General features: G+C 34.8%; 1 protein-coding gene across 1 annotated transcript; it reads right to left on the bottom strand.

Moving 5' to 3' along the window:
* Positions 1-339: 339 nt before the first annotated feature.
* Positions 340-1,260, bottom strand: LOC311606869 (olfactory receptor 5T9; the record flags this gene model as incomplete). The annotated part of the gene is made up of 1 exon (XM_084798273.1): positions 340-1,260. One exon carries the CDS (start codon positions 1,258-1,260, stop codon positions 340-342), a length of 921 nt encoding a protein of 306 aa, XP_084654399.1.
* Positions 1,261-17,463: the final 16,203 nt, after the last annotated feature.

Here is a 17,463-nt window from a genome sequence, read left to right as displayed (position 1 = left end):
GAAATTGCACTAAAGCCAGGGGAGAATGGAACTAAAGAATGACATATTAAATGTAGAGTAGGTGAAGATGGCTTATTACAAGCAATATGGCAAAATTCAAAAGCACAGCCTCCTGATGACATGAATGCTAATGAAAAATCAAATAAATTATTGACAACAACTTATATATCAATAGCACTTTAATTTATCTGTGTTTCGATTTCTTCATATCTATGTAAGTGATGCATCCATTACTATTATTGACAAGCAGGAGCAGAGATACTATTATCAAGATAGCTCTAACATTTTGAAACATAGTCACTATTAACAAAGACTCAAAATTGTTTTCCTCTGTACATTTTAAAAATGTACTTTATTCATGAAGCAATTTCTTTCACAAATTTTTTTCATTGCTTCTTTTACATCTTTGTTTCTCAGACTGTAGATTATAGGATTCAGCATTGGAATCACAATAGTGTAAAATGTGGACACAATCATGTCATGCTCCAAGGCATAGTTGGAACTGGGTCTCACATACATAAAAAGAATTGTCCCGTGATAAATGGAAACTCCTGTAAGGTGAGAGCCACATGTAGAGAAAATTTTTCTCCTCCCTTCAGCAGAATGCATCTTAAGAATTGCAAAGAGTATGAAGCTGTATGAGACCAAAACAATCAGGATGGTGATAACCTCAATGGACCCCACACAATAGAAGAGCAGAAGCTGGTTTATATCTGTGTTCGAGCACGAAATAGCGAGCAATGGAGGGATGTCACAGAAAACATGCCTAACTTCATTGGATGCACAGAAAGAAAGGCTAAAAGTAGCCACTGTGTGTATAGTAGCATGCGTAACCCCACCTGCATAAGATGCTATTATGAGAGGTATGTAGACACTCGGTGACATGCTCACAGCGTAGAGAAGTGGGTTGTAGATAGCCACATAACGGTCATAAGCCATTGCTGCCAACAGAAAGCATTCTGTAGTTCCAAAAGTAACAAAAAGAAACATCTCCATCACACATCCAGTGTATGAGATAGACCTATCTTTTGAAAGAAAATTTACCAACATTTTGGGGGTGACAACTGTGGAATAACAGGCATCTAAGAATGATAAAACACTTAAAAAATAGTACATGGGATTGTGAAGCCGGGAATCTCCAATGACTATCAAAACCAATCCCAAGTTGCCTATAAGAGTAAAAAGGTAAATAACAAAAAACAAGAGAAATAAGAAAACTTTCAGGTCAGCATCATCTGTGAATCCTGTCAATATGAACATGGTGATATCTGTCACATTGTTCACTGGGACTCTTGGTACAGCATAACCTAGTGGTTGTCTTGACATTTCCGACTTTTACAATTTATAAAGTCAATGTCCGTTGAGAACTGTGTCACTCATCACCTTGCTGAGCTTGTTTTTAAGAACTTCTTGGTGAAACCTTTCTTCTTGGTGGCAGCAACTGATACAAAGTAGCTGAGACCAGGTAGATGCATTACCCTGTTAAAAACAAATAGAAAAAAAAAAACTATGTTTACATTTTGCTGTGCCTTTTATGTTTTGAATCAGCTAATTTACAAGTTTAGTGGGTTTAGCCTGCTCTGCGTAGCCATGTCCAAACCAGCCTGGGCCATAATGAGACCCTGTCTCAAAAAACTAAAAAAGTTAAAATAAAAATGTATCTTTGGATTTTACATGAGATACATTTGTTTCATAATAATGCTTCGTTGTCCTCTTAGTACCAGTTCTATGGAATTGATAAATCTACTGTAAGCTAAATATCTTTCAGTACTTAGAGAAATAGTTCTCAAAAGAAGTGTTATGACATGAACCACAAACGTGCAGCAACAGGAAATTCTGATAACACAATAATTTTTGTGTTGAAACTTCTATTTATCAGCTGTACAGCACTTGGGCTATTCTAAAAGAAGGAAAACACGTGTTTTTGTATTCCACGAGAAATCTTAGATCTGTGATGAAGGTTAGTTTGTTTTAGAGTCTTTTTAAAAAAATATATTTTATTAATTTATTCATATTACATTTAAAATATTATCCCATCCCTTGTATCCTCCCATTCCTCCCTCCCTCCCATTTTCCCCTTACTCCCCTATGCTATGACTGTTCCTGAGGGGGATTACCTCCCCCTGTATATGCTCATAGGGTATCAAGTCTCTTCTTGGTAGAGTCAATAGTATGTGGTTAAGCAAGCAAAGCACTGACTAAGTTCTAACACACAATTTTAGTAATCTAAAATGAAAAATACCAGCTCCCAGTTTTGTGTAAAGAAAACTTATGTATTGTCATAAATGAAAATATAAAGCTGCTGCTTTAGTTTGAATATATTAATGAAAATAACTATAAAGCCAAGAGTAAACATATAGAAATATATGAATAATAGCATATTTATCTAACGTCATATAAACCGTGTTTCAGTTCAGTAAAACGCATTGTTTTTTTTCCATTCCTTATCTTCTACTTACAGGACCCTAAGGTTACATGAGGAAATAATCAGTAAAAGTTATCAGGAACACAATATAAATTTGACAGGTCAAACTGTACAAAGAGACAGTAGATGGTCCCCCATTTAGACTCTTTATGAAACACATCTGAACACTTTGACATACAATAAAATTTGAATGGATATAATTATATTTATTTGACTTTCCTAGAAAGGAATTACAAAGCTTAAAAACATATAAATATAATGGTGTAAATGAATCATGAACATTCTGGAAGACAGAAATAAAATGAATTAGGCACTTTTGTCAGAATAAAATATTACTCCAGCAGCATCAGAAACACAGAAATCACTTTCAGAAAATAGTTACTTCAGCTGCTGTGTTATTTTCTGTTACCAGAGGAGTTGATAGAATGTGTGTGTGGTGTGTGTGTGTGGTGTGTGTGTGTGTGTGTGTGTGTGTGTGTGTGTGTGTGTGTGTGTTGTCTTCTACAGTCTACATGACTACTTATAAAATAAATTATTCAACATATTTTCATTATAATTAGAACTGAGATTCAGTGAGACCATGCCACAATTAGCAAAGCTAGATTCCAAGCCCAGGCTTCTCTGTGTTCATATCTGTGTTATTTCTGGTGGATTTGTTGTGGAATTTTTAGGATGTATCAATACTTAGGAATCATTGACTTCCAGAATCAACACAAAAGCATACACTCGATTTATTTTACAAAATAGCATAGTTTATATGATAGATTAGGATTTTGAAAAAGTCCAAATAACTTCTACATAGAAACCTGACAATTTAGAAATAAAAGGTAATGTTTTAAAAATTATTAACAAAAAGATTCCTAGAGAGCATAAACAAATTTTTTTGTTTTGTGATCTTAAATATTTTATGCATTCCATATATGTAGTAACTTGAGCTATAACCATCAAATTTGTTTATCAAATCTTGCCTTGCTGTTTAAGTAAAAACAGATTCCTCTTAACAAATCTTTGGTGGAAATAAGACACACTAAGTTTCCTAGGAGACTTATGCTGCATTTGCAATATACATTTTCTTAGGTAGAATCTCATCATCAAATTACATGTTAAACTAATTGATATGCTCTTCCTATGGAAGTACCACCTCCCCTGCACACACAGTGCCAGATTATTAGTCCTTGGAAACATAAATACAAGTAACATTATATGGACTCAGTTGGCTATGTATAGGAATAGAGATGTACATATATATATATATATATATATATATATATATATATATATATATGTAAAATAAAAGATAGTAAAGAGAAAAAGAGGCCATGAATTTGAATGACAGCAGGGATTGATATATATGCAAGGAAAGAAAATGAGGAAATATTGTAATTACATTACATTCTTAAAAGTAAAATAAAAATTACTACAAAATTTTAAAATTTAAAAAGTCATGTTAAGTCATGTAGTATCTATTAAATTGAAAGATATAGTTTCTAAATATTTTGTATATGATAGATTTTCCCTCTTACATTGGAAATGAGTGTATCAGTCCTACAAAGCTGGCTGTGAATATTGCATATTTTCCTTCTGACAGTAGCCCTCTTAAATTTTCTCGAATTATATAAGATGCCCTAGGGAGGGAACATGTTCATTCTCTCAGGATAGAAAAGTACCCAGGTGGTTTATGTATCCCCATAACAAGAAAAATGAATAATATGCAAGTGAATATGATGTAAAGTAATTGGAACCAAATAAGCTTTCAATGAAAGCATATACATAGGAACAATAAATAAATATAATGGAAAAGAGTCACAGTTCCAATACTAAATATGTGCTTAGATTATTTATCTGAGGAGCCAGAGAGATGGATCAGCGGTTAAGAGCACTATCTGCTTTTCCAGATGTCCTGAGTTAAATTCGCAGGAACTACATGGTGGCTCACAACAATCTACAATGTGACCTGATGCCGTTTTCTGTCCTGAAAGTATACATGCAGGCAGAGAACTGTATAAATAATAATAAATAAATAAATCCTTTTGAAAAAGAATATTTATCTGAATATCTCAATATCTTTATCCCAATAGTCTATAAAATTACATATAAAGATCATATGAAATCACTGCATGACTAAATCAACTCAAATATATCAAATTTACTTAGGCTTCATGTGGGTCTTCTAGTAAGGGAAACAGGGCTTTCTGTGACATAGACTCTGTTGCCATCTTTTTGATCATTTCCCCTTCGTGTGACTTCCTTGCCCGACAAGCGGGGAAGGGAGGAGGCTCAGTCCTGAGGCAACTTGATAGCTGGGGTGGACTGGAAGTGGGGATCCCCTATTCTAATAGATAAGGGATGGGGAGAGGGGAAAAGGTGGTCCTGAGTGGTGAGGAGTGATGGGGCTATGACCAGGATGCACAGTGAACAAATAAACAAATATTAGAGTAGAAATATATATAACGTGTGTGAAGAATAACCTTACATTTTAATTCTATACCACAGTATTGAAAATTAAACTTATTTTACATCTATATACAAAATTATATACCAGTGAATTAAAAATAATCTTGTGAGTGAAAATTGAGGCATTAAGTTGAGGAGTAAATTCATTAATTTACCTTTTCATCTACCTTCCCTGTATATTTCTATATACCTCCTTCTTTCTTTTCCACCCCTGTCTCCAAACCTAAGAATGCAAGATGAAGGAAAAGAGAGACATCCCTGAGTCCAATCTTGTTTTCTCTCAAAGTCAGACCAATAATAACTTGTAACCCACTCCCATTGAAAGTAACCCTCTAGCCGGGTGGTAGTGGCACACACCTTTAATCCCAGTACTCAGGAGGCAGAAACAGGTGGATCGCTGTGAGTTCAAGGCCAGCCTGGTGTACAAAGTGAGTCCAGGACAGCCAAGGCTACACAGAGAAACCCTGTCTTGAAAAACAAACAAACAAAAAGCAAACAAAAGTAACCTCTACAGTCCAAGAAAGCAAACAAAAACCTATCAACCCCCCTTAAAGAAAATGGGATGTCATTTTCTTAAGGTTTCTTCTGGCTGTTTTGGAATGAATAATACCATTGTAGGGGCCCAAATAAAATTGGAGAAATGGTTAAACAAGCTAAAAATAGCAATTGTAGCATTTGTGGTCCAGTTTGTAAATATTGAGAAATTCCAGGCCTATTTAGAATCCTGTGTGGGACTGTCCACAATGCTGGACCAATTGTGATTGGAAGCTAGCTTTCTTTAAAGGTGTCCTAGTTTATTGTATATATCTGTAATAATATAAATGTATATGTAAAAAATAAAAATATTTTAAAATAAATAAATAAATAAAATATATTTTTTATTTTAAAAGCAAAAACTCTTCAAAGTATAAGTCAGATGACAATTTCAAGTAAGCAACTTGAACAAGAAAAATACTTTAAAATAAATATGTTGCAACTACAGATGATATATAAGATAGATTTAACTTTACTGAGAATGAAATGGGAGAAGTAATAAAGAGATGGTGATACGTCAATACATATGTAGTGTAACAGGAAAATATGTATATAAAGGTATTATGACACTGCAGTCTAAAACATAATGTTATAGGTAAATTACAATTTTAAATATATGTCTTACCTTGGATATTCAATGTGTTAACCTATAGAAATGTATGTATATAACACACATGTGAATTACATTAAATTGTTAATATATATTATATACATAATATATAAACATCATATACATATATATATGTAATAAGACACAAAATCTGGCTTAATACTTGTAAAACATTCCTGATGTTTTCTGAGTGTTTTAAGGAACTCTCTTTAAAATTTATCATATATGAAACTGAAAACCTTAAAGAAACTGATGAGGTTATAGATAAAATTGATGAATTTCTAGATAAATCTGGCTTCTAATCCAAAAGGAGATTGAAGCCATCATTTAAAAACAAGGTCTGATGACACTGGTGACAGGGTTGATGAGTTAACAGTACGAGTTTCTCTTATGAAGGAGTATAGATTTGATTGTCACCAACCACTTGGCAGCTTACAACCATCTAAAATCCAGTCCCAGGGAATCAAATGCACTTTTCTAGCCTCTAAAGGATCTTAGTGGATATGGTGGAGAGACATACATGTAGGCGAAACACCCACACAAAATAAATAAAAGAATAAAAGAAAACTATCTCCTGGCTAAAACTATACAGATCAAGATGGGGTCACAGCAGCTGGAATGCATTTTTGATGACACTTTAAAGAAGAGTTAGAACCAAATAATCAGTGCTTTCAGTACAACCAGTTTGGAAGTCAATCTGGCTCTTTCTCAGAAAATTGGGAATATTGTTACTTCAAGGCACAGCTATTTCACTCCTGAGCATATACTGGAAAGATATTCCAACATACAACAAGGATATTTGTTCAACTATGTTCATAGCTCCTTTATTTGTAATATGTAGAGTCTAGAAACAACCTAGGTGTCCCTCAATCAAATATTGGATAAAGAAAGTCTGGTACAGTTACACAATGGAATATATTTAACTATCAAAAATAAGAAAGTCTTGAAATTTTTAGGCAAATGGATGGAACTAGAAATGATCATCCTGAGTGAGGTAACCTAGACCAGGGAAGACATGCATGGTATATACTCACTTATAAGTGGATATTAGCCTGACATAGTTGTCCTCTGAGGGACTCCACCCAACAGGGGATTGTGACAGATACTGGGATTTGGAGCCAGACTCTGGGGGAAAGCTGCAAGTTGTATAGAAGAGGTGGGTGATGGAAGACCTCCAGGGGGAGGGAGGTGCATCAAGAGATCCACAAGGAGATTATCAAAGCTGACAGATCTGGACCAAGGGACTAATGCACTAACCAAGTACAGTGCAAGCAGAGGACCTTACCCCCTGTTTGGGTGTAGCCAATGCACAGCTCATACTCCACATAGGGAAGGGGGAAGGCAGATAAGGGAACTGCCTCTGTCAAGATTTGTGGAGCCTGGCATTTGGTCACTCCCTCTTGAAGGAAAGGTCATGTGGGAACACCAAAGAGGGGGATGCAGATTGTATGGATGAGGCCTGATAGGTTGTGTTCAGACAATGCAGGAGGAGGACCCCACCTGTCGTAGGTCTAGGGGAGGGTGAGATTATGAAGATAAGAGCAAGGGGATTACAATATGGATGTAATGTGAATAAATTATTATTTAAAAATAAAAGTGAAAATAGGAAAAGGAGCATATACAAACTCTTTACACAAAATCAGTATTACTCTCTTTTTATTTTAATTTTTTCTTTTTACATATATACTTATATTATTACACATTTATACAGTAAACTACTACAGCAAGAAGAATCATGAAACATTTATATAATCAGGGATTGTATAAATGTTACAATCATAGTGTTTTGGCTATTTGTACTTGGAAACCTTGAAGAAAACATCTTTCCTATCTTGGTGCATTTAAAATTCTGAATGTTAATCAGTATCTATCATATTTCATCTTTATCAACGTAAAACATCTATCTAGTCCTAAACACATATTAACCTCAAAACAACTAAGCTTAATTGTACTACTAAACTATCTGTCTTCAACCCTATCAGAGATGTGAGAAGGAATGAAATTTATTATCTAAGTAGGCAGGAAGTACAAGTAAGCAGCCTCCAAAATGAGAAAATGACAGGGACAGTTGGATGTCTGAATAGTCACCCAAACTTTGGAGCATCATCTTCAGCCTTCTGGCCCAGTATAACTCACAGACATATTTGTGAGGAAAGTACTATTGGGGACTTGCTTACCTTGTTTTGCAGAGTTGGGCCATTGACTCTACCTGCATCCAAGCTTTCCAATTTTTATTGGCAGAAATCTGTGTGTGGCAGAAACAAGGACATTTTGCTCAGGGGCTTGGTTGCTACATTTGAAGCCATCTCCATAAGGAGGTTCACTGATGCTCATGGTCTTTTTGAGGTAGGCTTGGTGTTGCCAGGAGTTAACCTGTCTTGTCAAAGAATCTTTAAACAAATAAAAACCTTTAAATCCCATATTCTGTATGTCTCTGAGATTTTGAAGACCTTATCTAACTATTTTACCCTGTCTATTTATAGAACCATATTCATTTGTTAAACTTAGGATGTATATTCTTGTGATAGAAATAGACTAGTATCTGACATAAACATGATTTGGTCAAATAACAATTAACTTGTATTACTTAATTATCCTAAGGAGCCTGCAATAGCAATTTCAAAGTATTAGAAGAAACCCTTGTATTATAGTTGAGTTTTTTGGTAGAATACTTCATATTAGAGTGTATATATATGTATGTATATACAATATATTATATTGCATGTGAAGAATAACCTTAAATATGAATTCTATATCAATGTATCAAAATTAACATTATTTTGCATCAATGTATGACGTTCTATAACAGTGAATTAAAAGTAACCATGTGAGTAACAATTAAGGCATTAATTTGAGGGGTAGACTCAATAATCTTCTTTTTGTCCTATAATCCCTATATATTTCCATATTCCCCTTCTTTCTTTTTAATCCCTATCTCCAAACAAAAGAAAGATAAGGGAAAAGAGAAAGACATCCTTGAGTCCAACCTTGTTTTCTCTCTGAATAAGACCATTAATAACTTGTAACGAACTCCCAATGAAAATAAAGCTCTATAGCCAAGAAAGCAACCAAAACCCTACCCAAGTCACCTTAAGGGAAATAGGGCAGGTGCTCTTCAGGTTTCTTTTGGCTGATTTGGGACAAATCATACCTTTGAATGGGACTAAATAAAGTGAGGGAAAATGGTTAAACAAGCTAGAAATAGTGTTTTTGGTCCAGTTTCTAAATGTTGAGAAATTCCAGGATAATTAGAGTCCTGTGTGAGACAGCCTGTATTGTTGGAACGACTGGGATGAGAAGCTTTCTTCGAACTTGTCCTGTGAGCTGTCCTGTTCTGATGAGGAACCTCAACTTAAGCACCTGGTACTGGACCAAGCTGGATGTTAATGTCCAGCATGCTGAGAGGAATGATTCCTGTCAGGTTTGATCCAGTTCATTTGTTCTGAAAACATATAATTTCTCATAAGCATTGTAGAGTCCTAAATTTATAAATATATGAGGTGTGCATAAAGCACAGAACAATTAAGGCTGGTTCTCTGCATTTGTATGAGCAGAAGAAAGGCATCTGTAAATCTTCATTCATGCCATGAGAAGATGCATCTAGTCCAAAGTCAGAAGGATTCTGTAACCAACAAGAAGCATTGTCTATGCATAGACATTCATGTCTTAGCCATTCCATATTCCTCTGTCGAGAATTCTCTGTTTAGTTCTGTACCCCATTTTTAATTGGGTTATTTGGTTTGGTGGTGTTTAATTTCTTGAGTTCTTTGTATATTTTGCATATTAGCCCTTTGTATGATGTAGGGTTGGTGAAGATTTTCTCGCAGTATGTAGGCTGTCGTTTTGTTTTGTTGATATTGCCCTTTGCTTTACAGAAGCTTTTTAGTTTCCTGAGGTCCCATTTATTAATTATGTATCTTAGAGTCTGAGCTGTTAGTGTTATGTTCAGGAAGTTGTCTCCTGTGCCAGTGAGCTCAAGGCTTTTCCCACCTTTTATTCTAGTCTCCTAACTAAAACTTCACAGGTCAAGAAGGTGTCACAGGCACTGGAATGCACATTTTATGACACATTTAGACAAGAGTGATAACTAAATAGTTCTTTTCATATTCTTCTATAAGTTAAGGAAAGGGGGGATATAGAAATTCTTTTCACAAACCAGTATTACTCTTAAACTAATACTAGATAGGCACTTGCCAGCAAGGCAATTTGTACCAATGTCCTACATAAACAGAGAACAAAACAAAAACCTAAAAAAATTACAAACCAAATAGCTACATATCAGAAAGATCATGCAGCAGGTTCACAGTACCAAGAATGCCTTTCTTCTTATATCAGGCTTTAATGCAATTTTAAAAAAAAGTTTGGTTACTCAAGGACATTCATGCCAACATTAGTTTTATGAGAGTGTCTGACCATTCTAGTCATTTTATGGTAGCTCACAGAGTTCATAGCTGGGTAATGCAGTTAATGCATTTTCTTTTCCAGAAGTCTGAATAGAACCTGCCCGTACTATAGAACTGAGGAAATGGAGAGGAAGTTTCCTGGTTAGTATTAATTAAGTTTTTAGGGCTCATAAACAAAGTCTTTACTGCAATAGGCTCTGACCATCAAGTTCTGTTAGGAAACCAAGTACAGTAGCTCTAGTCTGTAATATTCAGGTCTCTGGGTTAACACTGATAAAATTTCAAAGGGAAACTTCTCACAACTGTCACTGGACTTTGTACTTGGCCACTTATGGCTTCTGAGAAGAACAGTATCAACTCTGTAGGACAGCCACAACTCCTTTATATGAATATATTTTCATACAGGTGTGCATATACTTATGTATGTATGAATTTTCTAAAAGAGTAGGCTTACTTGTTAACTTTTTCCTGAATTCTTAATGATGGTGATTGTGAAGCTTACAGTGAACCTACTTTTATTATTTTGGTAAAGGGACACGGTTTCAAACTGCCCTAAAATTCTTATCTCTGCATCTATCAGCAAAGTACGTAGACCTCATCAGATAAATTTCTTTGCCTGATGGAGAATGGTTAATTCTGTTAATTGGTTAATATCTCATCAAAATTTAGAGATGTGTCTGTGGTGTGCACAGCTATAAAGAGACTTTTTTTTCAAACCCACTGTCCCCAAGACTCAGGCAACAAAAATGTGCTAAGAGTCTATAAAGACCAGAAACAGAGGAGGAACATAGCAAAATATTTTCTTTAGGGTATATTGAAACCTTTGTAGTCATGAACTCAAACTCACAGTTGTTGTTGTTGATGCCTGCAAATGATAAAATCAGCGTGAAGGGGGAGGGATTCACAGGTTCCCAGTTTTAGTTGAGAAGATATTGCTAGTTGCTGGCTTCTGATGAAAGGAGAATCAATTTTCTTTAAGGGTGTGACTCTCTTGGTAGAGATGGATACTTCAGTTGGTAGCCTCAGAACTGTGAGTAGAAACATAGTGATCTCAAATTGGACATGCAGCTGAGAGAGATTGGGGTGGAACTGAGAGAAGTTTGAAGGGGGAGTTGAGAGGTAAATATGGCCATCATACATTGAATGCATCTATTAAACTCTCAAACAAATAAGAAAAAAATATCATCTTAAAGGGGAAAATAGATCAATCATCCTGACAAACTTAGATTTACAGTAGAAATGAAGGAATTATTTAAGTATACAAATTGATAAGTAGTATACATTTTATCTATTAGCTTAAAATATAAATTACATGATCATCTCAGTATATGAAATAAATACTTTGGATAAATTCAACATTCTTTTATTATAAAATTCTTACAACAGAAGTGCTAAAAACATACCTCAACATAACAAAGCTACATGTGATATACCCATGGCTAACACCATCTCAATATAATCAGAAAGAAGCCTTGTATTTCTTCTAGCCCCCTTTTTATTTAATATATATTAGCTAGAGTAATAGACAAAGGGTAGAAATAAAACAAATGATGGGTAGGAATATAATTTAAAAGTTATGTTTTTAGAGAACATGGTGCTTTTATTCAGGATTTAAAGATTCTAGCAGAAAATGTGTAGAACAGATCACCACTTTCAGCAAAGCATCAGGATTTAATATAAACAAATAAAAACAAGTGACATTTCAATAAACTAATGATAAACATATATTAAAAAATCAGGAAGACAATGCTATTCATGATATTATTAAAATTTCAAAGAGCAACCATATGTAAGTCTGAAAAACACTTCTAAGATAAAAAAAATTAAATTCTGAAGAAAAAAGTCAGGAAAACAGTAGAAAATGGAAAGATGCCATGTGCTTTGTTACTGGAAATATAACATTGAAAACCTCTATCCCATCAAAACCAGTTTACACAATTAGTGTTTCACCAATAAAAAATTTTATGTCATTCTTTACAGAGATGGAGAAATAAATCTAAAATTCATTTTAAAAAACAGAAAAGATTAAAATAGGGATTTAGTAATAGACACAGAGGAAATCCAAAGAATTATTAGGTTTTATGTCAAACGCTATAAAATTTAGAATCTAACAATATGGAAAAGTTTCTTGATAGATTCCACTAACCATGGTGAATCAAGTTACAGAAAAACAAATTAACTATTTTTATATCACCTAAGGAAATAGAAGCAGTCATCAAAGCACTCACATTTGGGGTAAAAAAAAGCCAGGGACAAATGGTGGCAGGGCCTAATCCTACCAGAACTTCAAAGAAGAATTAGTACCAATATTTTTCAAACTATTCCACAATATGGAAACAGAAGGAACATTACAAAACTCATCCTATGAGGCCACAGTCACTTTGATGTCTAAACCACACAAAGATCCAACAAAGGAAATGAATTTCAGAACAATTGCCCTTGTGAACATTAATACAAAAATACTCAATAAATAGTCAAAATCTGAATCCAAGAACACATCCCAGGCATGCAGGGGAGGTTCAGTATATGGTAGTTCATCAATGTAATCCACCATATAAATAAACTGAAAGAAAAAAAAACCACATGATCATCTCCTTTAATGTCAAAAAATCATTGAGAAAATCCAACACCCATTCATGTTAAAAGTCTTGGAGAGATCACTGATTTATAAAAGCACATAGATAGACCTAGGAAAGGCAACATATAGCAAGCCTACAGCCAACCTCAAACTATTGAGAGCAATTAAAGCCATTCCACTGATATTAGGAACAAGACAAGACTGCAACCTCATGCTGTACCTCTTCCATAGAGCACTTGATCTTCTATATAGAGCATTAAGACAACTAAAAAAGATTAAGGGGACATAAACTGGAAAAGTCAAAGTATCACTATTTATGAATGACATGACAGTATGCATAAGTGATCCCACAAAACCAAAGCAGTCCTGAGCTAACCTATTAATGCCAGAAAATAATATCATTTTGATCTCAAATTATACTACAGAATCAAAGTAACAAAAGGGATGAGTATTGTTTTGGGGGGCTGTTCTCTACAGTACACTGTTTTGGTATGATGACCACTAGATCCACTCATTAGAACTTTGATGGTGAAGCTGAGTGTATTTTCTGAAGCTTAAGATGCATGTATTACATTTATGTAAGAGAATAGTATACATAAAACACTTTTCTAACTAGAGAAAGATACATGATTTGAAACTGACATGAATAATACATCCATAGTCAGTTAATTTGGTCTGAGTATGTAATGGTAGCTGGTGCATTAATAACAGTCAAAGAAAGGAACTGAAGAATTAAGAATTAAAATATACTGAATACAACAGATTTATTGCAATGATTAAATATTATACCATTCCAAAATTTAAGATAGTGTGTACATTATCACAATTGAAACAAATAATAAAACTATTTATTTCAAATACAATTCAACTATTAAATATATATATACAATTATTTAATAAGCCTGTTTGAACATATTTATATTTATAATAAGGCCATTGTATACTTAACAATTTAAAATTAAGTAACAGAGAGCCTATTTGTGTTTGTTAAAATGTGTTTTTAAAATATTAGTATTATTACCTAAAATCAAGAGTGTTTTCCTCTAATTTCTCATTATATTCATATTGAATTACAATGGGATTTATTTTAGAGTTTCAAAATATTAAAAATGTAACTTTGTAACTTTTTCATTGACCAACTTCTCTCTAAGAATGTTTTCATTGCATCTTTTACATCTTTGTTCCTCATCTGATGGGGTTGAGCATGAGAATACAAGTGGATAAAATGCTGACACCGTCATGTCATGCTCCAATGTGTAGTCTGAGCTAGGTTTCACGTTTAGAAAAATGTCAGTTCCTTGATGGCTGGACACTCCACTTATGTGAGCTACACAATTAGAGAACATTTGCCCCTCCCTTCAGCAGAACATATCTTGACAATGGCAAAGAGAATGTAACCATGGGAGACAAGGACAATCAGGATAGAGACAATCTCCATGCTACCTACATAGCAGAAGAGAAGATGCTGTCTGGTGTGGGTACCAGAGTGAGAACTAGCCACGGGAAGAACATCACAAAGAACGTGTCAAATTTCAGCGTATCCACAAAGGACAAAGAGTGGCCACAGTGTTTAGAACCATTTATAAAGCTGCCAACATAAGAAGCAATGATGAGCAGCAGGTAAACTAGGTCGCATACTCACTTGACACAGAAGTGGATTATAGACAGCAACATAGCAGTCATAAGCCATTGCTGCCAAAAGAAAGTATTCTGTGCTCCCTAAAAACAATGAAAAGGAAAACGTTTGTTACTTAATCAGAATCTCAGATGAATTTGTCTTTTGAAAGAAAGTTGACCCACATCTTTGGAATGAGAGCGGTCCAGTAACAGGCATCTAAACATGATAGAGTACTTGGAAAATACTATTGGGATTGTGTGGCCAAGCAAACCCAATTCACACAAGACCAATTCCAATTACCTATCCAAATCAAGAGGTGCATTGCAAATGATAAGATTTGTAGGTTCTTATTATTCATGAAGCCTGCTAGTATAAACTCTGGGACCTCAGTCACATAGCTCACCTGAACGTCATTATCTAATGGTGCGCTTGGCATTTTCTGCTTTGTTTATAGGTCATAAAGACAGTGTCTTATGAAAAGCATGTCTATCCGGTCATATCCCGATGCTTGCATTTTGCATGGGAGTCATAGAGATATTGCTCCTGATGGGAGCAGTTAGGATGAAGGAGTGAGATGCATTACTTGGGTTATATAACCTAAAGAAAAACTTATATATATATATATTTTCTAATTCTTTGTTCCTAAAATAATCCAGTACAGCTCTTAATATTATCATTTTATTTTATGTAAGAGTTCTTGTCTACATTTCATATTATATTGTGTTCAAATTCAGAAAGCCAGAAGATATCTTAAGATTCACACCCAATTCACAGAATGATTTTCTTTAATATTTTGCTGCTAACTTTGTGGTCAATGACACAAAATGAGAGTAAATTGAAATTGTTCAACAGTGGATATCTTTTAGTTGATATTATCAGAACACTTGAACATGTGCTGTATTTCAATATCATTCAGACTAATTTTTCTCAGCAAAACATTTAAAATCCTTTCTTCTTATAATTATTTCATTCTATTAGGACATTAGGTACCATGATATAACATAAGCACTTCTGGATATTGGGTATATCTCACATGAAAATACAGAGTCACTGTTATTCTTCCAATTTTTTCCATTTTTAGTCTAATTTTCTTTTTTTAAACATGCATTTGACTTATCCAAATATTCTTCTTAAATATGTATAATTTAATCAATATATTTTATTTTATTTACCTTCATCCTTATGTAGGCCTCAAACTAGTCATGAACTCAATATGTAGTCAAGGAAGATATTCAATGGCCTGTCCTCCTGTTTCTACCTCTGAAGTAGTGGCATTCCAGGTGTGTGCCATCAGCCCTTAGTCCTGCTCTTCCACAGGATTCCTAGAGTTCCACCTAATGTTTGGCGGTGTGTCTCTGCGTCTGTTTCCATCAGTTGCAAGATGAAGCCTTTCTCAGAGGACAGTTATGGTATCCTCCTGTTGGCAAGTATAGCAGAGTATGGTATCAGGGTTGTCCTTTGTTCGTATGATGGGCCACAAGTTGGACCAATATCAGCTATTCTTTCCCTCAGCTTCTGCTTGCTCTTTCTTCTTGTACCTTTTATATACAGGACAAATTTTGGGTCAAAGGCTTTGTGTGTGGACTGGTGTTCACAGCAATCCATGGGAGTCGTGCTTAGTACAGGAGATGGCTATTTCAGGTTTCATGTTGCCCGTTGCTAGGGGTCTTAGCTTGGGTCACTCTCTCTCTCTCTCTCTCCCTCCCTTTTCTCTCTCTCTCAGTCTTCCTCACATTTGATCTCTCACCTCTCTCACACTCAGTTCTCTCCCTCCATCCACCTCTTGTGTCTATTTTATTTCCCTTTCTGTGTGAGATTAATGCATCCTCCTTTGGTCCATACTTGTTACTTAGTTTCTTTAGATCTGTGAATCGTAGCATGGCTATCCTGTATTTTATGGATAATATCCACTAATAAATGAGTACATGCCTTGTTTGTCTTTCTTGGTCTGGCTTACCTCTCTAACCAATAATTACTTAGAATAATCTACTATTAAGCTTAATATTTCTACTTGATTTATGTCAAATAGTTTAGGCTATAATTTTAACTGAATAAAAATTTGATGCTTTAAAAGCTCATAAACCCAATCATTAGATACTCTAAATTATTATGGTTTTTACATTATTATAGCTTACCATAATTAACCAATTAATTGCAACATTAATTATTTTGTGTTACCAGTGTTAGGAAATCAAATATCAAGAGAGTAAATTCAAAGCAAAATTTCTTTTTTGTTCGTTTGTTTTTTCTTTTATTTCTATTTATTTATTAATTTAATCTCTTTTTTATTAATTTATTCGTATTACATCTCAATTGTTAGCCCATCCCTTGTATCCTCCCATTCCTCCCTCTCTCCTGTTTCCCACCTATGCCCTTCCCCTATGTCTGTGACTGAGGGGGACCTCCCCTCCATATATGCTCTTAGATTATCGAGTCTCTTCTTGGTAATTTGCTATCCTTCCTCTGAGTGCCACCATGCTGCCCCATCCAGGGGATGTGGTCAGAAATGGGCCACCAGAGTTTGTGTAAAAATCAGATCTCCTTCTCCACTCAATGGTGGAGAATGTCCTGTTCATCCGCTAGTCTGGGTAGGGGTTCGAAGTTTACTGCCTATATTTTCTTTGGATGGTGCCATAGTTTGAGGAGGACCCCAGAACTCAGATCCACTTGTCATACAGTTCCTCTTGTAGGTTTCCAGGACCCTCTGGATCCTTCTATTTCCTCATTCTCCCAGGCTTCTCTCACCTAAAGTCTCAATAGGATGTCCTCTCCTCTGACCCACTTTCCTGGTGAGTAAAGTTTTTCATGGGATGTGCCCCTTGTACTTTGGAAATCTATCTG

Source organism: Acomys minous, assembly GCF_964271855.1.
Source record: "Acomys minous genome assembly, chromosome: 10".
Classification (NCBI taxonomy): Eukaryota; Metazoa; Chordata; class Mammalia; order Rodentia; family Muridae; genus Acomys; species Acomys minous.
This window is presented reverse-complemented; position numbering and strand designations above follow the sequence as displayed.